This window comes from Balearica regulorum, chromosome 1, assembly GCF_011004875.1.
Source record: "Balearica regulorum gibbericeps isolate bBalReg1 chromosome 1, bBalReg1.pri, whole genome shotgun sequence".
In the NCBI taxonomy this organism is placed as follows: Eukaryota; Metazoa; Chordata; class Aves; order Gruiformes; family Gruidae; genus Balearica; species Balearica regulorum.
Genome location: NC_046184.1, coordinates 152,530,472 through 152,549,985, shown reverse-complemented (window position 1 = coordinate 152,549,985; position 19,514 = coordinate 152,530,472). Strand labels below are relative to the sequence as shown.

At 37.0% G+C, this 19,514-nt stretch overlaps 1 protein-coding gene across 5 annotated transcripts in view; it reads left to right on the top strand.

The window, feature by feature from the left end:
• ATP11A (ATPase phospholipid transporting 11A) overlaps window positions 1–19,514 on the top strand; it is a 134,094-nt gene that overhangs the window by 53,136 nt on the left and 61,444 nt on the right. For 4 of the 5 annotated variants that reach the window (XM_075739939.1, XM_075739928.1, XM_075739947.1 and 1 more), the window contains exon 2: window positions 15,079–15,201. In XM_075739939.1, the coding sequence (XP_075596054.1) occupies window positions 15,079–15,201 (123 nt within the window). Of the gene's footprint in view, window positions 1–4,993; window positions 5,128–15,078; window positions 15,202–19,514 lie in introns of those variants that run through there. The other variant, XM_075739954.1, reaches the window with a different exon arrangement.

Sequence of the window (19,514 nt, the reverse complement as noted above, 5' to 3'; positions counted from 1 at the left end):
AGTGTGATAACTCAAAGGAATTAAGGGGTGTTCCTCTAAGAAGATGACACAGCCAACAGCCCAGCTGAAGTGCCTCTCTACCAATGTATGCATCATGGGCAACAAATAGGAGTTGGTAGCCATCATGCTGCTAGCAAGCTATGACCTAGTTGCCATTGCTGAAGCTTGGTGGCATGAATCCCATGACTGGAGCGTGACTAACGATGGCTCCAGGCCATTCAGAAGGGACAGGCAAGGAAGGAGGAGAAGAAATGAATAGCGTGTGAAGAGCTGTGGCTGTAGAATAGCCACGAGCAGGTTTGAAAGCTTAGGGGTAAGAATTAGAGACCGAGGCAACAAGAAAACCTTGTGGTTGGTGTCTCCTACAAGCTGCCCAATCAAAGGGAGCCTATTGACAAAGCCTCCTTACTCTAGCTACAGGAGGCATTTTGCTTGCATGCTCTCATCCTGCTGGGGGACTTCAACTATCCCAACAGGTTCTGGAAAAGTTGCATGGCAAGCTGTAGGCAATCCAGGACACTCCTGGAATGCATTGAGGATAACTTCTTAAGCTGGGTAATAGACAGTCCTACCAGAGGGAATGCAATACTGGACCTGATGATCACCAGTGATGTCAAGATTGGAGGCATCCTGGGCTACAGTGATCATGCACTGGTGGAGTTCACAGGCCCGTGGGATACGGGTCAGGCAAAGAGTCAGGGCAGGACCCTGAATTTTAAGAAAGCAAACTTCTGGCTGTTCAAGGAATTAGTCAATAGGACCTCCTGGGAAACTGCCCTTGGGGACAAGGGAGCAGAACAGAGGTGGCAGATCTTTAAGGACACTTTTCATAGAGCACAAGTGCTCTTTTGATCTCCAGGTGTAAGAAATCAGACAAGGAAGGCAAGAGACTGGCATGGCTGAGTTGAGACCTGCTGGTCAAAGTAAAGGGCAAGAAGGAAATGCACAGGCAGTGGAAGCAGGGACAGGTATCTTGGGGAGAGTGTAGGGATGCTGCCTGTTTGTGTAGGGATGGGGTCAGAAAGGCCAAGGCACAGATGGAACTGAACTTGGCAAGGGACACAAAGAGTAAGAAGGGCTTCTACGGGTATGTCAGCCAGAAAAGGAAAGTCAAGAAAGTGTACCGCCCCAATGAGCAAGACTGGCAAACTGGTAACAATGGACGAGGAGAAGGCTGAGGTACGCAACAACTTCTTTTGCCTGTCTTCACTGGCAACCTTTCTTCCTGCACCTCTTGAGGTAAGGATTGGGGGAGTAAAGTCCTTCCCACTGTAAGAGAAGATCAGGTTTGTCACCACCTGCGGAACCTGAATATACATAAGTCTATGGGACCTGACAAGATGCATCCCAAAGTGTTCTGGGAATTGGCTGATGTAGTTGCTGCCAAGCAGGTCTTCGTGATATTTGAAAAGTTCAGTGAAGTCCCCAGTGACTGGAAAATGGGGAAACATGGCACCCATTTTTTAAAACAGGTAGAAAGGAGGACCCTGGGAACTACCAACCTGTCAGCCTTACCTCTGTGCCTGGTAAGATCATGGAATAGATCCTCCTTGAAACTATGTTGAGGCACATGGAGGACAAGGAGGTGACACAGCCAACGTGGCTTCACCACTGTAAAGTCTGGCCTGACCAACCTAGTGGCCTTCTATGATGGAGTGACTATTCATGGACAAGGGAAGAGCTGCAGTTCTTGTCTGTCTGGACTTCTATATGGCCTTTGACATGGTCTCCACCAATGTACCTCTCTCTAAATTGGAGAGATAAGGATTTGATGGATGGACTGTTGAATAGATGAGGAATTGGTTGGATGGTCACATCCAAAGGGAAGTGGTCAATGGTTCAACGTCCAGATAGAGATCAGTGACAAGTGGTGTCGCTCAGAGGTCCATATTGGGACCACGACTGTTTAATATTTTCATCAATGACAGTGGGATTGAGTACTCAGTAAATTGCAGATGACACTAAGCTGAGTGGTGTGGTTGATGTGCCTGAAGAATGGGATGCCATCCAGAGGGACATGGATAAGCTTGAGAAGTGGGCCCATGCGAACTGCATGAAGTTGAACAAGGCCAAATGCAAGGTCTTGCACCTGGGTCAGGGCAACCCCTGGTATCAGTACAGGCTGGAGAAAGAAGGGATTGAGAGTAGCCCTGAGGAGAAGGACTTGAGGGTGTTGGGTTATGAGAAGTTCAACATGACCTGGCAACATGCGTTCGCAGCACAGAAAACCAACCATGTCCTGGGCTCCATAAAAAGCAGGGTGACCTGCAGGTTGAGGAAGGTGATTCTACCCCTCTACTCCACTCTTGTGAGATCCCACCTGGAGTACTGTGTTCAGCTCTGGGGCCCTCAGCACAGGAAGGACATGGAGCTATTAGAGTGAGCCCAGAGGAGGGCTGTGAAGATGATCAGAGGGCTGGAGCACCTCTCCTATGAGGACAGGCTGAGAGAGTTGGGATTGTTCAGCCTGGAGAAGACAAGGCTCTGGGGAGACCTTATAGCAGCCTTCCAGTACTTAAAGGGGGCTTATAAGAAAGATGGGGACAGACTTCTTAGTAGGACTTGTTACGATAGTGTAAGGGGTAATGGGTTTAAACTAAAAGAGAGTAGATTTAGACTAGATATAAGGAAACTTTTTCGTTTTTTGCAGTGAGGATGGTGAGACACTGGAACAGGTTGCCCAGAGGTGGTAGATGCCCCATCCTTGGGACCATTCAAGGTCAGGCTGGACAGGGCTCTGAGCAACCTGATCTAGTTAAAGGTGTCCCTAGTCATGGCAGAGGGGGTTGACTAGATAGCCTTTAAAAGTCCCTTCCAACCCAAACTATTCTATGATTCTATTCTTGACTTGATTCTTGAAGGGCCTGTGATGTCCTCAAGTACATATATGCTTTTTCAAGTTTGCTAAATAAAGGTGTTTTCTGCCAGCATGTACTTTGTACTAGAAGTCTACTTACAGCAGGAGTTCCCTATATGTGGGCTATGGGAGGCTGTCAACCTTCTGTAGGCTGCTCTTGGCTAATACTGGTTTCCATTGTGGTCTTCTATTGAGAAGAAAATGCAATTAGATTTTTTTTTTCTTTGTTTACTCATTGTTGACAAAGGGAAGGGATGGCAGATCAGCCTTCGAAGTCTGAGGAACGTTTTTTAGGGGTAACCAACTTGTTAAAGATGTGAGTTAATGCTGTGGGGTATGTTTGTCTAGGGGAAAAAAGGAGGAATTTTTTTGATTGCTAGAGTCTTGAGAGAGAGTTTTATGGCAAAAAGAGACATTCACAAGCTGTTTTTAGGGGGTGATGTATTTGTAACTACTTGCCTCCATGCTTCCCCATGTCAAAGAAATCACAACAGTAAATCAAAGCCTGGAGGTAGGTGCCTTCCCTTGTGTTTTTGTGTATGCTTTTGCTGAATAGAAACCTGCAGCATCAAAAGGTTGTTTAACCTTTTCTGTATCACTGAGTGGCAGGCATGTGGAGATTGAGATTACACTTATCGTCTCATCCCAGACAAAGCTATATATCCTCTGTTGCCTTTATTGTCAAAATCATTGCAGCTCAGAATATATTAATCTCAATGTACAGTTCTAGACTTGATAGAAAAATCTTTCTTTAAAATTATCTTTTCTGCATGAAGGACACAGGACAGTTTTGATACATTAAAGTGAAATGTGGATGTTTCTTCTTCCACATATAAATAAAAGGAGGTACATGAAGTACTGAAAGCTTTAAAAAGCATGTTCTGAAATTGCATTGATACCAGTCTCATAGTATTATTTAAGACCTTGCTTGCTGAGGTATACATAAATGCTAGAGTGCGTGATTTACATTTTAAAGTGGAAAGTAGCTATAGTTTTTACTAAAATAAAATAATTTGTACCTTATCTACTTTTGATCAAGAGATGGTCATTGACACTGTACTGAGTATACTGGAATTGGACTTCAGATGTATTGGGCATACTGTGTTGATCTTACTAGGAGTTCCCTGGCTATCATTAATGCTTTTATTAATTGTATTTTACAAGTATGGAATGTGTACTCAGGATGGCCAGTCATGGTAGATCAACTTCTAGTATCTTACAGGTAACTGGATATATGTTGAGGAAAAAAGAATATTTTATTTAACTGTTCCTCACCTTTGTTATATCAGAAGTTCCCTCTGAGTTATTAATGATATTTTGGTTTAAACTTCACCCTATATTCACTGAACTATTTAAGATGGTGAAAACTGAAAGTCTGTCCTTGGTTTCCAGTGCCCTATCTTGTTCAGTGATTAGGTATTGGAGTTTCTCTGAATTTAGTTACCAAAGAGTTTAGTTATAGAACTACTTTGCACGGGTTTGACTACTAAGTATTGACTTTTTTGATTTCTGAAGTTTGCTTTTTAATTACTTGTATAATATATGTACTGGACTTTTTGGAATTTTTTTTAATAACTGGCACTAGCTTCTGACTAGTCAATTTCATTTATTTTTTTTGTATTATGAGTAGTTTTTTTAATGTTGCATACAATTTTCTGAGACTATATATGACAAAGGAAATAGCTGTAATGTAAAATTAATCATTTTATATGAATATCTAACTTTAAAAATACAACTAATAGTAGCAAATACTGTTAGAGTTTACTTTTTATAAATATTTGGTTACTGTAGAAGTGTTCTTGAAATAAATCTTTTGATGTTTGTAAAAGTAAGAAGTTGTGAAATATTTGTTGTACTTCATAATGTTCAGTTGCAAATCCTTAAATCTGTTCTTTGAGAGTAAAAGTAAATATTAGAAAGCTCAGTACATCAAAGGAATTGTCAAGTCATACTTAATCTTAAAGGAATTCACGTTCAAGTGCAGTGAAAACAAAAGGGATTCTAAAGTCTTGTGGTTATTGGTGTCATAAAGCTTTTTATACATCATGAGTAGGTTTACTTATGCTCCTGACATGAACGCCCAAAGGTGATAAATATCCTTCATGCCATTTTATGAGTTTAAAACTCTTGTTTTTCATCAGAATAGATTTTTTTCTGAAGTCAGACTTATGATCCTGATGCCTGCTACTTTTGGAAAATTTTAAAGATCTTCACTATTATGCGTGGGGATTGAATGTGGTATTTCATCAGCAACACCTGTAGGATAATAGGTAAAACTATAAAATACGTTTTGTGAGCTCTTACGTGAACTGGCACATGGCCTTTTCCCTCAAATACTTCAACATATGGTGTTACTTTGCAGTGTTGGAAAAAGTAATAGATTAATATTTTATATTCCTTTAGTGTGCCAGAGCTGTACTGGAATACTATTGTATAATTATGTGAGAGTTTGAAAGTAAGTTTTTCAAATAGCTCCAAATAAATGTTTCATTAACGTTTATAACCGTCTGTAGTTAGGGTCTTTTCTCATATCAAGTGTGTTGGTGTTCATCAAACTGAATTTGCATAACATAGGATTTAGTGGTGGTGCGCAGTAAAAAGTAAGGAGATGAAGGAAAATGCTAGGTAGCTCCTAATGGTATATAATTAATCAGTTATTCTGAACAGCCAAGTTATTTTTGAACTGTAAATACAGGATTTTTTCAAGATGAAGTACAGGTGTGCTGGGATTATGATGTGACTTTTTAAATAGCTCTCAAAGCCAATTGCATATAAAAGAAAGTGAGGTACATAGTTTGCAAGTTACACTGCAGGAAATATGGCAAAATATAATTATTCATAGTAGAAATTTGGCTATTAATATTGTAATTTTGACTAATGCCAAGGCTTCTGGGCTGTTGATAAATTTACCAGTAATGCAGGGAAAGCTTCTCATTTGTACCTTACCTGTTTACTTCTGTGGGTAGTTATGTAGACCAATACAATCTGGCCTTAGTCAGCAGGCAATAAGTTGAGGACTGGAGTAAGTGAGCAAGATCTTCACCTGAAAACTTGTCAAAACATGACACCTGCTAATTTTGCTGAAGATTTAGGTTTCTCCTTGTAGGTATGGAAGACTAACAGGTAGTAACTATATTAGTTGTACTGCTTTCTGCAATGCCCATATGATAGTTTGTTTTCTCTCTCTCATTTTTCTTGGGGTATCTGCTTTTGATAAGCCTGCCTTCAAGTATGTACGGCAGCATAGCTGCAGACATACATTGGGAAGCTTGTTTTTCAATTATTCTTTGGGTAACAAAAAAAACAAAAAAAGGTGTTAAATAGTAAGTCACTCTTCATTAAGAAACTGTAGTGCAGTATCAGCTAAGTATAAATAGATAAATATGTAAAAATATAGAGATATAAATGAATTTACAATAAATATTTTGGTGAATCTCCAGTACAAGTATGTAACATAAGGACTAAAGCCCTAGATTATTATGGATAGAACAGTTCATGTAACGACGTTTGGTCGTTCTTTGGCCACTCAGTGGCCTGCAAGACCAGCATGTTATGAATTTTTAGACTTGTTAAAATATATGATGATACCACAAAGTAGCCCCACCTTCTCTCTGCCAGAATCATAGTTTCACTAGCTCTGTATCCACTTAAGAATGAAAATCCTTTTAAACTCTAACAAGAACTGACCAGTCAGGACAGTGAGTAGTGACTACTTGTAGTAAAAAATCTGTGTTACAAATTTAAACTTGATGACAAGGTTTGACAAGGAAGAGGTTTTCTCTAGTGAAAGTAGGAATAGAGAGGTCTCCTGCTCAGCTGTGTGTCAGCAGACTGCAGAGCACAGTAGTTAACTATTTTTTTGTTTTGTCCACAGCTCACCTGAACAATTTAGAAGCTGCGTGACATGTAGATGAGACATTTTGACAGCCCTTGTACTAAGTATAAAGAATCACATGAAAGCCCATATCTTATAATTGTCTTTGTTCTGGAATCCAGGCCAGAAATTGAACTCTTCCCCTTGCTTTTTTTTTTTCATTTAGATGTAGTCTTAACACAATTTTGACCTGAAGGTCTGGCAAGGCTGCCACTATGTTGTAGGTAGGGTAGGGATAGTACAAAAATAGATTTTTCTTTACTGCTGGCCTAAAGAGGAGCAGAACTTCTGAGAGTGAACAGAAGATAGACATATAAATTGAGTAGTAGGTTCATTGTTTGCTAAAATCTTTGTAGGAAGTGGTATCACTCTGGCCAGTTCTGATCGCCACCTGAAGGCTAATGATAGAGTAACTCACTGCTGTAAACTTAAAGCATATTTTTAGAATACCTCTCCTTTTGAATACCCTGAAGCTCCTTGAAGAACACCACTTAAGAATTACTGTTAGTTGCATCTGATCTTGTCAATCTTGCCAATGCCTGTTATCCCTATATGCATTAATTTGTGCTTTTGAAGAGGTTGACAGCAGGTATTTTTGCTTGATTTTTCTTAATAATTTATTATCTTCATATAAAAGAAAACAAATAGTAGTATGGTATATGTGCATTTTTATTACTTATTTTTGAATGAATGAAAACAATCTGCTGCTTCCTCTCTCCATCCTCCTGTTTCTTTAGAACCTGTAATCTGTAAAAATAATATTTTTAAAACTTCAATTAATTTTCTCCCCTGAAAATTTTGATCTCTTTAGAATGTTTCTTGATGAGTTACTGCAAATAGACGTATTTCCTGGTAACCAAGAGACTAAAAAACCTCTGCGTTCTGAAGTACCTGTACAGCACTCTCCTTAAAAGTATCTCTCTTTAAAAGTATCTTTGCAGATACTCTATGAGTTTGACTGGCGCTGCATGTAAATCTTAGTAGCATTTAGTTGCCTTGCAAGAAATAAAATTGTTCTTGTTTTGCAGCTTTTGTTAGCACCTAAGGAAGCTGTAAATTTTCTCCTCAAACCTTGATTTCAGCTGTTGGTCTGGAGCTATTTAGATATAAACTTGATTTATAATTAATTTAAGTGCTAAGGTTGCCAAATATCATGTGTCTTCTATGACACTTTCCCTTCTCTCTTCTCTTAATGCTTCTATTTGCAGTGTAGTTTGTTTCTCATTTGCCTTTCTAATTGCAAGTGAGACACTTTTGAAAGGATTTCCATGTAGCAGTTCTTGACTTCAGCTGGGGAGACATGCAAGGAAGCACTCTGTCTGTCTGCCTGTCCCGCTGGCAGCAAGGAGCAAAATGTGTCAGAACCAGTACAGTGGGAGGAAGGAAAAGAAAGGAAGCAAAAGCATTTTTACAGCTAGCCAGTAATTCACACATTTCACAGATCTACCTTTTTTCCATTGTCGCAGTGATTCCTTGCAATTGGTTGAATATTGCATGTGTGAAAGGAGTAGAAGACTTTTATCTGTATCACTTTTATTGCTACTTTTCATTGAAATAAACAGGGAAACTAAACAAGCTTCTTTCTCTTGAAGAGAAAGCACAAGCATCACAAATAACTATACCTAATGGGCCAGTATGTCAGCAATATTTGGAGTTTAAATTGACCGTTTATGAAAGATCTTAATCTTGCTTGAATAGCTTGGGTTAGTTTTTATTTATTTGAAACAAAGAATTACTGTAACTTTTTAGGAGGACCACAGATCACTGGCCTTGTTATCCATTAAGTTGAATGGTTCAACCACTCAAGTGTAGAGTATGTGGAATTCAGCTAAAGGTGATGCTCTAAACTGGAAAACAGAAAGGAGAATTGGACTGTCTACAAAGTGCTATATTAGAATGTCCCTGTGCAAACTGATGTGATATGATTGGAATATGGCTGTATTAGAATAAAAAATTTCTGGAGCAATCCTAAGTACAAGAGGCATGAACTGGAAAGCTGAGATAAATTTATATTAAGTACACATACTGAAATGTTAGGTGTTTTACAGAAATGGGAATATTTGCTATATTTGTTATAACTGCTGTGAATTACAGAACTTTTACATGATTCTATGGTCATATTTCTGTATTTCCTCTTTTCAACTTCAAGCAATTTCACAAAACTTTATGCAGCCTGTTGCTATGAAGTCATTTCCCCATATGCCTACGTGCATGAGACCCTTGCAGGAAATGGAAAGAAGGATTGGAAAACAAGGATCCATCAAATGGGTATAGGTGTGGCTTGGTCAGGAAATTTACTTGTGGACCTAGCACCATTTTCTGTACTAAGATATACGTGGCTTTGCTTCTAATCACATACCTTACCTGAGCTTCATAGAGAAAATAACCTATTGGAAGTCAAAGAATGTTTATTATCTTTTGTTTCTTCTCCCTCTGCATATACTTATGTCAAACATTGTGTGATTTGTAGGCAATTGTATTGAGGGAGTTTTATTTTCAAATGTTATTTCTGATGCAAATCACCCTGCAAAGATTTAAAACGCATTTGCTGAAAAGAAATGCAGTAATAAATGCTCTGTAGCAACAGTATAAGGCAATAGATCCCGTGACAGTGACATCCCCCACAGGAAATGTGTTCATTAGTCATAGGAGTTTCTGGGAGAGAGTTGCTGGTGCTTTTTTTTTTTTTTTTTTTGTGGTTGCTTCTAAAGTGCTGCATTTTGGTATTCCATTAAATTAGTGGTTTAATGACATATGTCCATATGGCTTATATATGCATGAAATGATTTACTTTCTGTTTACAGTACCTAATATTGAGGTAGTCCTTTTTCAGATTAGAAAATGAGATAGGGAATTTATCTGATAATTTATGTTTGAATTATTTTCTGTGCCATTCCACATTAACATGAAACATGTAAAAACAATCTTAACAGCTTTTAAAGTTATATTTATTCTTCATTCTAAGCTTGGTTCGTTCACGTGGAAGGCTGATATAATGCCGTGAACAAAACAAATCTTAAGCGCTATATATAGGTCTTACTGAGTTTGCCTACCATGTAAAATCTTCCGAAGATCCTTTAAGTGGATGAGAATTTCACCCTTTATCTCTACAAAGAAATACATGTAAGCTCATGAGTTCTTTTGCAAAAGTGGGCTATTTCAATTCTTAATCTCTTTTACTGGCTAGCAATTACAGGAAACGTGGGGGGTTTTTATTATTATTATTTCTTTAGAAGGATTCTGCTTGTTATTACTTACAGATCAGATCTACCTTTAAAAGGACACTGGATTTGATTTGATTTGGGAAGTTGGAGTAAAAATTTGTGCTGCGCCATTGTTTGCGTAGGGAGATGGGTGCACGTTTACCTGTAGAATGGTGCCAAGGCAAGTGTAAAAGAACAGGTACTCGGTACATTTGATAAATGAAGACAAAGGTGAGATTATATGACCTTAGGGTTTGGTAAATAGTATATGATAAAGAAGACAGCTTGATTAAGATATCAGAAAGGAAAATTAGTTCCTTTTTTTTTTTTTTAACTTTAGTCAATTACAGCTTCCTGAGATATTGAAGCTGTTTCTCTCCACTGAATGAAAAATTAGAAACTGAGAGCATTTTTTAGTGCAGAGCTGTTGTAATGTATCCAATTAGATGTGTGCAAAATGTTCTACATGTGAAAGTTTTTTCACACTGTGCGCCGTTAGTTCTTCGTGGAGATTTTGAGTGATAATAGGTTATCAGTATCTGTCATCCTAAAACTCCAAAGTGATTGAGCAGCTGTGTATTCAGTGTGCAGTTTTAACAACGGTGCTAATAGCTTTATTGAGATCAAATAGTAGTGTTTTATTTAAACACCAGGCTATTGCCAAAGCCTACCTCTATGAGTGTGAAGTATTTCTCTGTGAAAAAACTTGATCACCACAGCCTGGGTGATCAAGGCTGTAGCTGATGCTGAGAATTCATTGCTGTCAAATCTGTGGTTAGAGTGTACTGTCCATTTATGTCTCTTTCTGAGAAAGCATTTAGCAAAAAAGTAGTAGAAAATACTGTTCAACAACGTGTACTTACAGCCTGGCCAGGGCAGATTTTAGCTGAGTTTTCAGATGTACTTAATGCATATTAATTTATTTTGGTAGTATTTGTGTTTGTATTATTTGAAGAGAGAATATAATTTTGAACCAAAGATTGTTACTACTAATTATGCCCAAGTTATTAGTTCAAGTGGAGAGTCAGGAGATGTCATTCAGTGTTTCCATTGATTTCCAAACCATAAGTCAAATGTCTTTACTAAAAATATTTGGGAAGACTTGAAATCTTTCAAGGTCAGTTACTTTTCCACAAGCTACTTCTAGCATCTTCCTATCATCCTTTTGCTGTCACCTGTTGAATCCTAACCCCTTTGTCTTTTCAGATAATATATTTTTATTTAAATTAATTTGGGATAAAAATTAGCAGAGTAGCATGAAGGTGAATCTTAAGCTAGTTTCAGTTTGATTTTTAAATCAGAAAAATAGGCTACATGAATATGTGAACTCATACATGCATTAACGTATAGTCCTGTTAACTGGCTGTATTTAGTGTTACATAAAGATGACTTAATCTTTTGCTGGCTTTTGCTTTCTGTATTGCTGACCCTGCTTGAAAGAGCAAAAGCTAAGTAATGCTTCTTCATTGATGTGCCAATGAAACTAGGTCTCAGTACATTGAGCTTAATACTATAAATAGAAGCGGGTAATGCTAAGGTTTGTTTATGGCTTCTTGGACATATCCTTAATGGGCTTCAGTAATAGAACTTAAAAAAAAAGTTAATATAGTTCATTGTTCTGACATCAGCATCAGATTGCTTTGTTCAGTTACCCTGGTGTCATTCTGTAAATAGTCTTTCATGTGCAATACCTGAACATTAAAAGAATTATTGGATCGCTGTGTTTGTCTTTGTAGGTTAGCATTACCAGATGTTTAGTTGGTGTGTTTTGATTTCTCTTAAGTGGTATGCATCCTGACTTACAGTGCTGTTTTCCTAAAAGTATCCTTTCCTGATTTATGCAAGTGAGTTTCCTTGTGGTCATACTGAATAAGGCATGTTACTTTTTGTATTGCACTTTTGCCTCACTCTTCCCTGCTAAATTTTATACTTGGACTGTGAATGTTTTGGGGTTTTGAAGTTGTTGAATTAGGTTAGTAAAGTGCACTTGTTTTCTATTCTCTGGTAACGTATCAAAAAATAAAAAATGTTCTGTGCTAGCAGATAATTAAAGTTAGATATGGTTTTGGTGAATTTATCAGTTCATGATAAAACCAGATCCAATTAAGCTAACAGAAGAGCTTGTCTTGATTTTTGTGTCCATGCTTACAGTAAATTGTATAGAACCCTTCTTTAAGGATACAATTCTGGGTTGTGACGTTAAGTTGGTTTACTTAGCATTAACACAACACTCCAGGGCGATCAAACCTTTAAAAACTGGTAGTAATACAGGAGAATGCTGTTTAAAGAAATCTGTCTTTTGTAGTTCCTAGCTTGATAAGTAATTTCAGAGGACTGTTTGAGTCGTGACAAAGATCAGTTTACAGTGTGAAATTTAAAAAAAAAAAAAAAAAAAAAAGATTTTTTTTTTTAAACTAATAATATCCTTGTCAAGCTGTCATAGATTGGCTCATAATAAGTATAAGAGATAGATTGTCAGGTTGGGCCTGTATAGAGGGAAGGAGAAGCTGAGGGATTTCTTCTTGTTCAAAGATTCATGTGTTGAATTCCCATTAGCCCTTTATGCAATCGTATCTGAACTCAGGCACTTAACTGTGTCAGGAGCAATCTTTGTGTTGCTTTTAGGCCTGAATGTCTATCCTAATGAAAAACTAATAAACATTGTACAATTTAATCTACTACTCATGAACGTCTTGCATGCTCTTGCCTTTCTAGGAGTATTGCTTGGCAAAAGTGTCAATAAATCATTTGTGTGCACTGACAAGGTAAAACGTATTGTTCCAATAAAGTGATAAAAGGTACCACATTTTGTTCTTGGCATAGAAGGAAGGTGGAACATGGAAATACTTTCATTACTTTACTTCCTTCCAAAATATTTTGGCTTGCTGAAAGAATCCTGCCTAGTCTTCAAAAGTGGGATGAATGGCAGTCTGCTTTTTGAGTTGTGACAAGTCCGATCAGTGATATGGGAGGAGTTGTCTGGCTGGAAAATCAGTATAATTTTTAAACTAATCCACATACTAATTTCAGGTCCACACTGGAGGGATCTGATGTGAGAAATGTTGTATGTGCGCTCCCACTGAGTCAGGGATAGTTATGGAGTTTAGTATGAGCTGCGACTAGGTCATCAATGTGTCTTCTGAATGGCTGTCGCTTTTACTTCCTTTATCAGTAGCTTGTCTTTGTGTAATATTTAGGTGACTCTTTCAAATTATTGAATAACATATTAAAATGTCTAAGAAAAACTTTGATTTTACGTTTAGATTTATGTCAGTTTGGCCTTTGGTAGCTTCTGAACATAATGCCTTCACTTTTTCTGTAATGTGCAGGAATTAGTAATGATTCAGGGTCCTTTTTAACTAGTTCTAGTGTAAATGTCTGGGACAGCAGAAATTGCTTTTCTTAAAGCCTCTTGTTTCACCTTACACTTCATGACTACTCAGCTATTCTGTGGTTAATAGTCTGAGTTCAATGTGTTTTCTTTGTGTATTTTTGATGTTCCCGCACACCTCCAAGAAAGTCATGCATATCATATAGATCATTGTTTTATAAGTGTGACTGCTCCAGGTTTTCAGAGTATTTTGCAAGACTTTTACACATATATTTCAATAATAATTTATGCTGAAAGTTTGTTCTTCGCCTAGGTGTTGCACTTAAGGCAGTGGAATAATCCTATAGAAATGAACCACTGAAGGAAATGTTAGGGTGAATATTATTTTGAAGTTTGAGAACTAAATTTCATTTTAGACTTATTAGCCATGTCTGTACTAGTGAAGTGAACGGGCCCAGAACTATTGACAGCAAGACTAGCTAGAAAAGAAGATACCATGTCTAAATGATTGAACTCTCTCTTATTGCCAAAAACTGCACACCTACATCCAGCTGATGTGGGGAGTGGTGCTTTGGCTGTGCTAGGTACCAAACTGCTCATGATGTTGTTTTGGTGTTACTTTGCTAAGTAGCAGCCTGACAGTTTAGAGACAGACAATCAAGCACCAATGTCCAGAAGCACTTTCAGGATGTATTTAACATACTAAATAGATGTAGCTGTTGGAGATGCGGAAAAGAAGCTTCCATCTAATATGCTTAATGGAAGTATATGTAAGTGTATCATTACAACATAAAGCAGAGGAGTTTTTTGTTTAAATTGATTACTTATTTAAATATTTAAATTACTCCAGATATGACCTAATCATGATGTTAAGAGCTGATGCCTGTGCTTTTCTGTCTGACAACGTATTAGGAATGTGTTCTGTACTTGAGAAATACTTTTTCATGTAGTAGATGGGAATTGGTAAGACTGTTTACTAAGGGGGGAGCATTTTGCAATCCAAGTCCCTAAAAAAAATATTTCCAAATTAAAAAAAAAAAAAAATTCAATCATTTTGGTTTTACATAAATACTTTTCTACAGTGATTTGTACTTTTTTTTACAGTGAGTTGAAAGCATAGAAATGCTACTTTTGGACAAGCTGTGGATGTGGTGGGGTTTCATGATGCGAATATATGAACATTTTACTTTGGCTCACCTACTTTTTTTCTACTTGCAGACACAGCTTTCATTAAAGATCAAGGGATCTGAGTTGACAAGCTGAGGTCTTTTCCTGGCAATCTAAGAGTCCCTAAGATTGTTCATGTCTGGAGAAGTTATTACTAGTGTTTCAGAGAACACACTTTCACTTTGCTACAAATAAAATACCAAGTTATGGCTGGCTAGTCTTAAAAATGAGAAGTACTTTTCATATATATAAAAAAAAAAACATTTTACCACTGATTTCTATCAGTGGTAAAATGAGTAGCAATCACATATACACTTAGTAAATATGTAATTTGAGAAAAGCTTAAGCCATTCTTCTTTTTTTTCAGTTATGAAACTAAAAACTCAGAATAGTAGTTTTCATGGATTCCTTTTTATTGCCTTAAGGGAAATTAATAGCAGTGCTATTAATGCAGAGTTTTGACAATTGACTTAGTTTTATGTTTTAGTGGTCTTGAGATTCTACAGAGAATTGTTGAGGGGTCACGCACTGATGGCTATATATGTGTTGATGATCAAATACATGGTTAGTTAATTCAGTGTGTGACTCATCTTACTGCAGAAATACTGAGTGAACTGACACGGTGACTGGTTTTTTTTCCCCATAGTGTGCTGGAGAAGAGAATTGGGTGGACAGTCGGACTATTTATGTTGGGCATCGTGAACCACCTCCAGGCACTGAAGCATACATTCCACAGAGATTTCCAGATAACCGAATAGTCTCATCAAAGGTAGTAGTATTTTCTTTCATTCATTCATTTACATAAATCAGCTTCAGTTATTCTTTGTGAGTTCATTTATTTCCTTCAAGATTTTCTTCCTCTACTTCCTATGTATTTCTCCTTTACCATGACTGGCAAAGGTAATATGAAGGTATCTCGAGGCTCTTCCACAAAAACTGGTTGCCAAATTCCCTCTAACAAAACCAGGAATAGAATGACTTTTCCAATGTTTACTATAGTAAAGAGTGTATGCTTAAGAGTGATTCCACAAAGGAGTCAGAAAGCAATTTTCATTTGGGACAAGCCTGGAGTAAAGAAAATCTTCCCAAGGAAAGACCTCATCCTTTGTAATCTAAAGCAATACCTCAAAATACTAGAAATAATACGATCAATATAAGTGCTGAACAAATGAAGGTATCTCCAAGAACAGTACTGTTCCCTTGAAAAGCTCATATTGATAAAATCCTGTAGAAATAGTATTTTTTGTTTTACACGTACAAGTGAATCATTCTTAAACTCTTGTATTGTGATAGATTTGTGTCCTTTAGAAACCTTCCAGCTGTCCCTCACTTCAACTGGTAAATCTTCCCTTAAGCTTCAGCAGCTTTCTGTGAGCAGTTGGGTTGTTGGTACTCTCCACTTGTTTAGACTGACTGGCTTGCTTTAGCCAAGGGTTTGTACTGCAGTGGCATGGAAAACTGAATGTTTGCAGCTTATTGTATGGCTAACAACCCAAGAACTTAGATTTTAATGTGCTTAGATTTTAATCTTCATGAACACACACCTTCAACCAATTACAAAATAATTAATTCAAAAGTATAGCTCCTCTACTGGGAAAATTTCTTTTTGAACAGTGGCTCAGATCCACAGACTCATTTTAAGAACCTTAGCAGCATTGTGATCTCAAGGAACTGAGTGCTTACCTTCGTGGATCTGAACACTTGCCATCTATTAATATAATGGCAAAGCTGTTATAAACCCCACACTTTTCTCAAACTATGACTCATTTCTTATGTGAAATTTTGTATTTTACTACCTTCCTTCACTCCTATTTTTACTACCTTCTTTCTGTACTTCACTCAAAGGCAGTATAATAACAAGCAGCATAGTATCTAGGCATCTTTACCTTTTGAATATTCTAATTAATGCAGGAAATAATGCAGATGGAATACAGTCAGACTAGTACAGTGGGAAATCCTGTGCTCTACACATTAATTTGTATTGCCTTTTGGATTATTGAAGAGTAAATACATTTTATGTATATCTTTGTACTCCTGTGACACTTTCCTTTGTTTTTTTCATCCGGAACATACGTAAATAAAGCTATTGAAATTACTGCTGATACTTTTTGAAATAAAAACATCCTACTCAACTCTGCAAGATGTTTCACATTTTTTTGTGATGATGAAATTAGTGGAAGTTTCAAGTTACTGTGCTTTGCAGAGTGAGATCTTTAAGGATGACTTAAACCTGGATTGAGCTGAGTATCCCTGCCAGCAATTTGTAAATATGTATGATTTCAACTGGTTCCGGAAAGAAACTGCACTATGTTTTTATTTGGATATAAGCATGTTCAGTTAAATGGTATAAATGTTAAACTCTTCAGTTGTGAACAGTATCTGTAAATAGCTTTCCATAAACAAAAGATTATTAGTGGAAATATTTTTTACATATACAATGTTTCTCAAATTTTCTGTTTATTGATTAAACTTCTCACACTGACAAAGATGTATGTTTTATTTTTTGAAAGTAAATACAGTGGTGATATTTCAGGAGGGAACAGAGTTCACATACATGCTTTATAATATTGAATAGTTCCTTAGATTGCTGAAAGTTCAGTTTTAATGACAGTTGTCTTTATATGAGAACTTTCCATGCTGGCTTGCCTGTACTGTCCCTTTCAAGTAAACTCCGTACTCCATCAGCCTGAGTAAAGCCCCATCGTGACTTGACTTGTATTCTTAACTTTTCACTCTGTCCTTGTCACTTGCTCCCTTCTGAACACTCAGGAGGGGCACCTGGCACAGCTTAGGAATCACAGATGTAAGCTTCTTGAAAAATGATCAAATGTATAAAATTAAGATGGGAAATCCATAATTGTTAGAGTAAAATAAAGATACATGCATGCAAAGTACACTGTGTAATGTTACCTCAACCATGAAGGATATTTCCTTTGCCTTTCATCAGTAAGACAGACAGTAACTTTCAGCTGTGCTTTTATAGGTCTTTAATGCTTGTAAGAAAGTACATGATTGCTCTTCAAGGATGAGGAACTCTGAACTTCCAAGTATAGATTTTGCCAATTTAAAATAAACTGAATTTCTAAAAAGGGTAGTTTAAAACTACAAGGAAACCTCATCAATTAGACTATCTGTATGCTGCTATACTAACAAATGTCCTGTCATAAAGCCCTAAAAAAGGTGGCAGCTTGAAATAGCTAGGAAAGTCTAAAGTTCTTATTTCCTTCCAAAGGTAAACTTTACTGTGCTTCACCAGAGGTTTCCTGATATCAGCAGGATAATAATTTGATTCCAGTACAGAGGGATATTTCTTGTATATTGCAGTGTCACTGTGGAACGTGGGTAATGCGCTGTCTGCTTAATGACATATTTCTGGTGGTGAAAAATGATATCTAGACAGACCTTGGCCAGAAAAAAAATGCTCTTTTGATTTGATGTGTTAAATCATTTACAACTTTAACAATGCACTACAAAAAAGGTTGTGTTGAAATAATAAAAGGCAAAAATTTATGTCTTTTGGATGGTGCATGCAGTTTGCTTATGTTCTAGAGGTAGTGACCTTTGTAAGGTGGATCCTTATGTTGATCTAACTTCTAGCTACTTCAGCTGCCTAGGCTATTAGCCTTTAAAGTAGCTGTTGTGTGCCCTTGATTGAATTTATCATATGAGAGTGATGCAGCATGGCAAAATATCAGCTGGTAGAAAACTCCAATGTTTCAAGTAAGATGAAAGAAAAAAATGAATTGTCAGGGAGGTTGCTTGCTTGTCTTCTTTCCAAATCACTCACACTTGGAAATTATTTACTGATTAGTAGAACTGCTGTGTCAAAAGGAAAATAAGTTAAACTATATAGTAGTAGCAGTTAACAGAACTTGGTGGGAAACAACTTTTTTCCTTCTGAAACAGGATAACAAAAGGTTTTTATTTTTTAAAAGACTGATAAATTACAAAATAACTCTTTAATATGAAACTTCCTTAAGGTCCAAGCTTCATATTTTTGTGCCGGCACTATCCCAATTGGTATGCTAAACAGAGTATCTGTACATTCATAGTAGTACGTGGATGTGCCAGACCAGCTAGGAATTTCCAAAGGTCCATCTGGCACAGTCTGTTGTTACCAGCAGTAGGTGCCTAGGGAAGAATGCAAGAATTAGTAAGCATAGAGTGATACGTTGCCCAAGTACTCTCTTAGTATTTGTTGATCTGTGATTTAGCCCTTTGTGAGCCAAAAAGCGATGATTTTTGTATTTACTAAGTCTTTAATACATTTCTCCTCTGAATTTCTTCAATACTTTTTGAGCCCATGTAAATTTTCAGAATACATAGTTAAGGCACAGTTAAACTGTAGAAATGTTTGCCAAAAGACACTATGAACCTTAATCTTGAAACTCCTACTTGCTAATTTTATTTGATGTTCCAAGTGCTTGAATCTGAGAATAGCCATTGTCACCTGTTTATCTTCTTGATTCTGTTAGTGATCTTCCACTGTATTCCTTTCCAGGCTGAATAACCTTAGTCTGTTCAATAATTGGTTGTGGAAGCTAGTTCATACCTTTGCTCAGATTGGTCTGTACCTTTTTCCAAGGCAGCTGTAGAGTTTTCGAGATGGAGAAATCCACAGAGCATTCAATGTATAGACAGACTATGGATTTATACAGTGACATAATGATGGTTTTAGTTCTTTATTAATTTGTTAATAACTTCTAACATTCTAATTCCTTCTCCTGATGTCGATCGATATCTTTATAGCACTGCTGTGCTTCAAGGATCTCATTAATTTGTAGGCAAAGTAGAGATTTGCATCTCCTGTTCTAGCTGAATCAATGAACTGAAGACTAATTGGATGCATACATTTGTCTCCTGAACAGAGAGGAAAGCCATATAGAAAATAAAATCTTTTTGAGGCAACAATATGGAGTTCTGTAAGAACATGTTCAATTACACCTGCTCACTGCTTTTGACAGACAACCTAAAGAATGAACCACAACAAAGAACTAAAAATCTGAGATGCCAGGATAGGAATACCCAGTTGAATAAAAGATCAGAGACTTCCTGATGTGTCAGAGACAGCTGACAAACTCC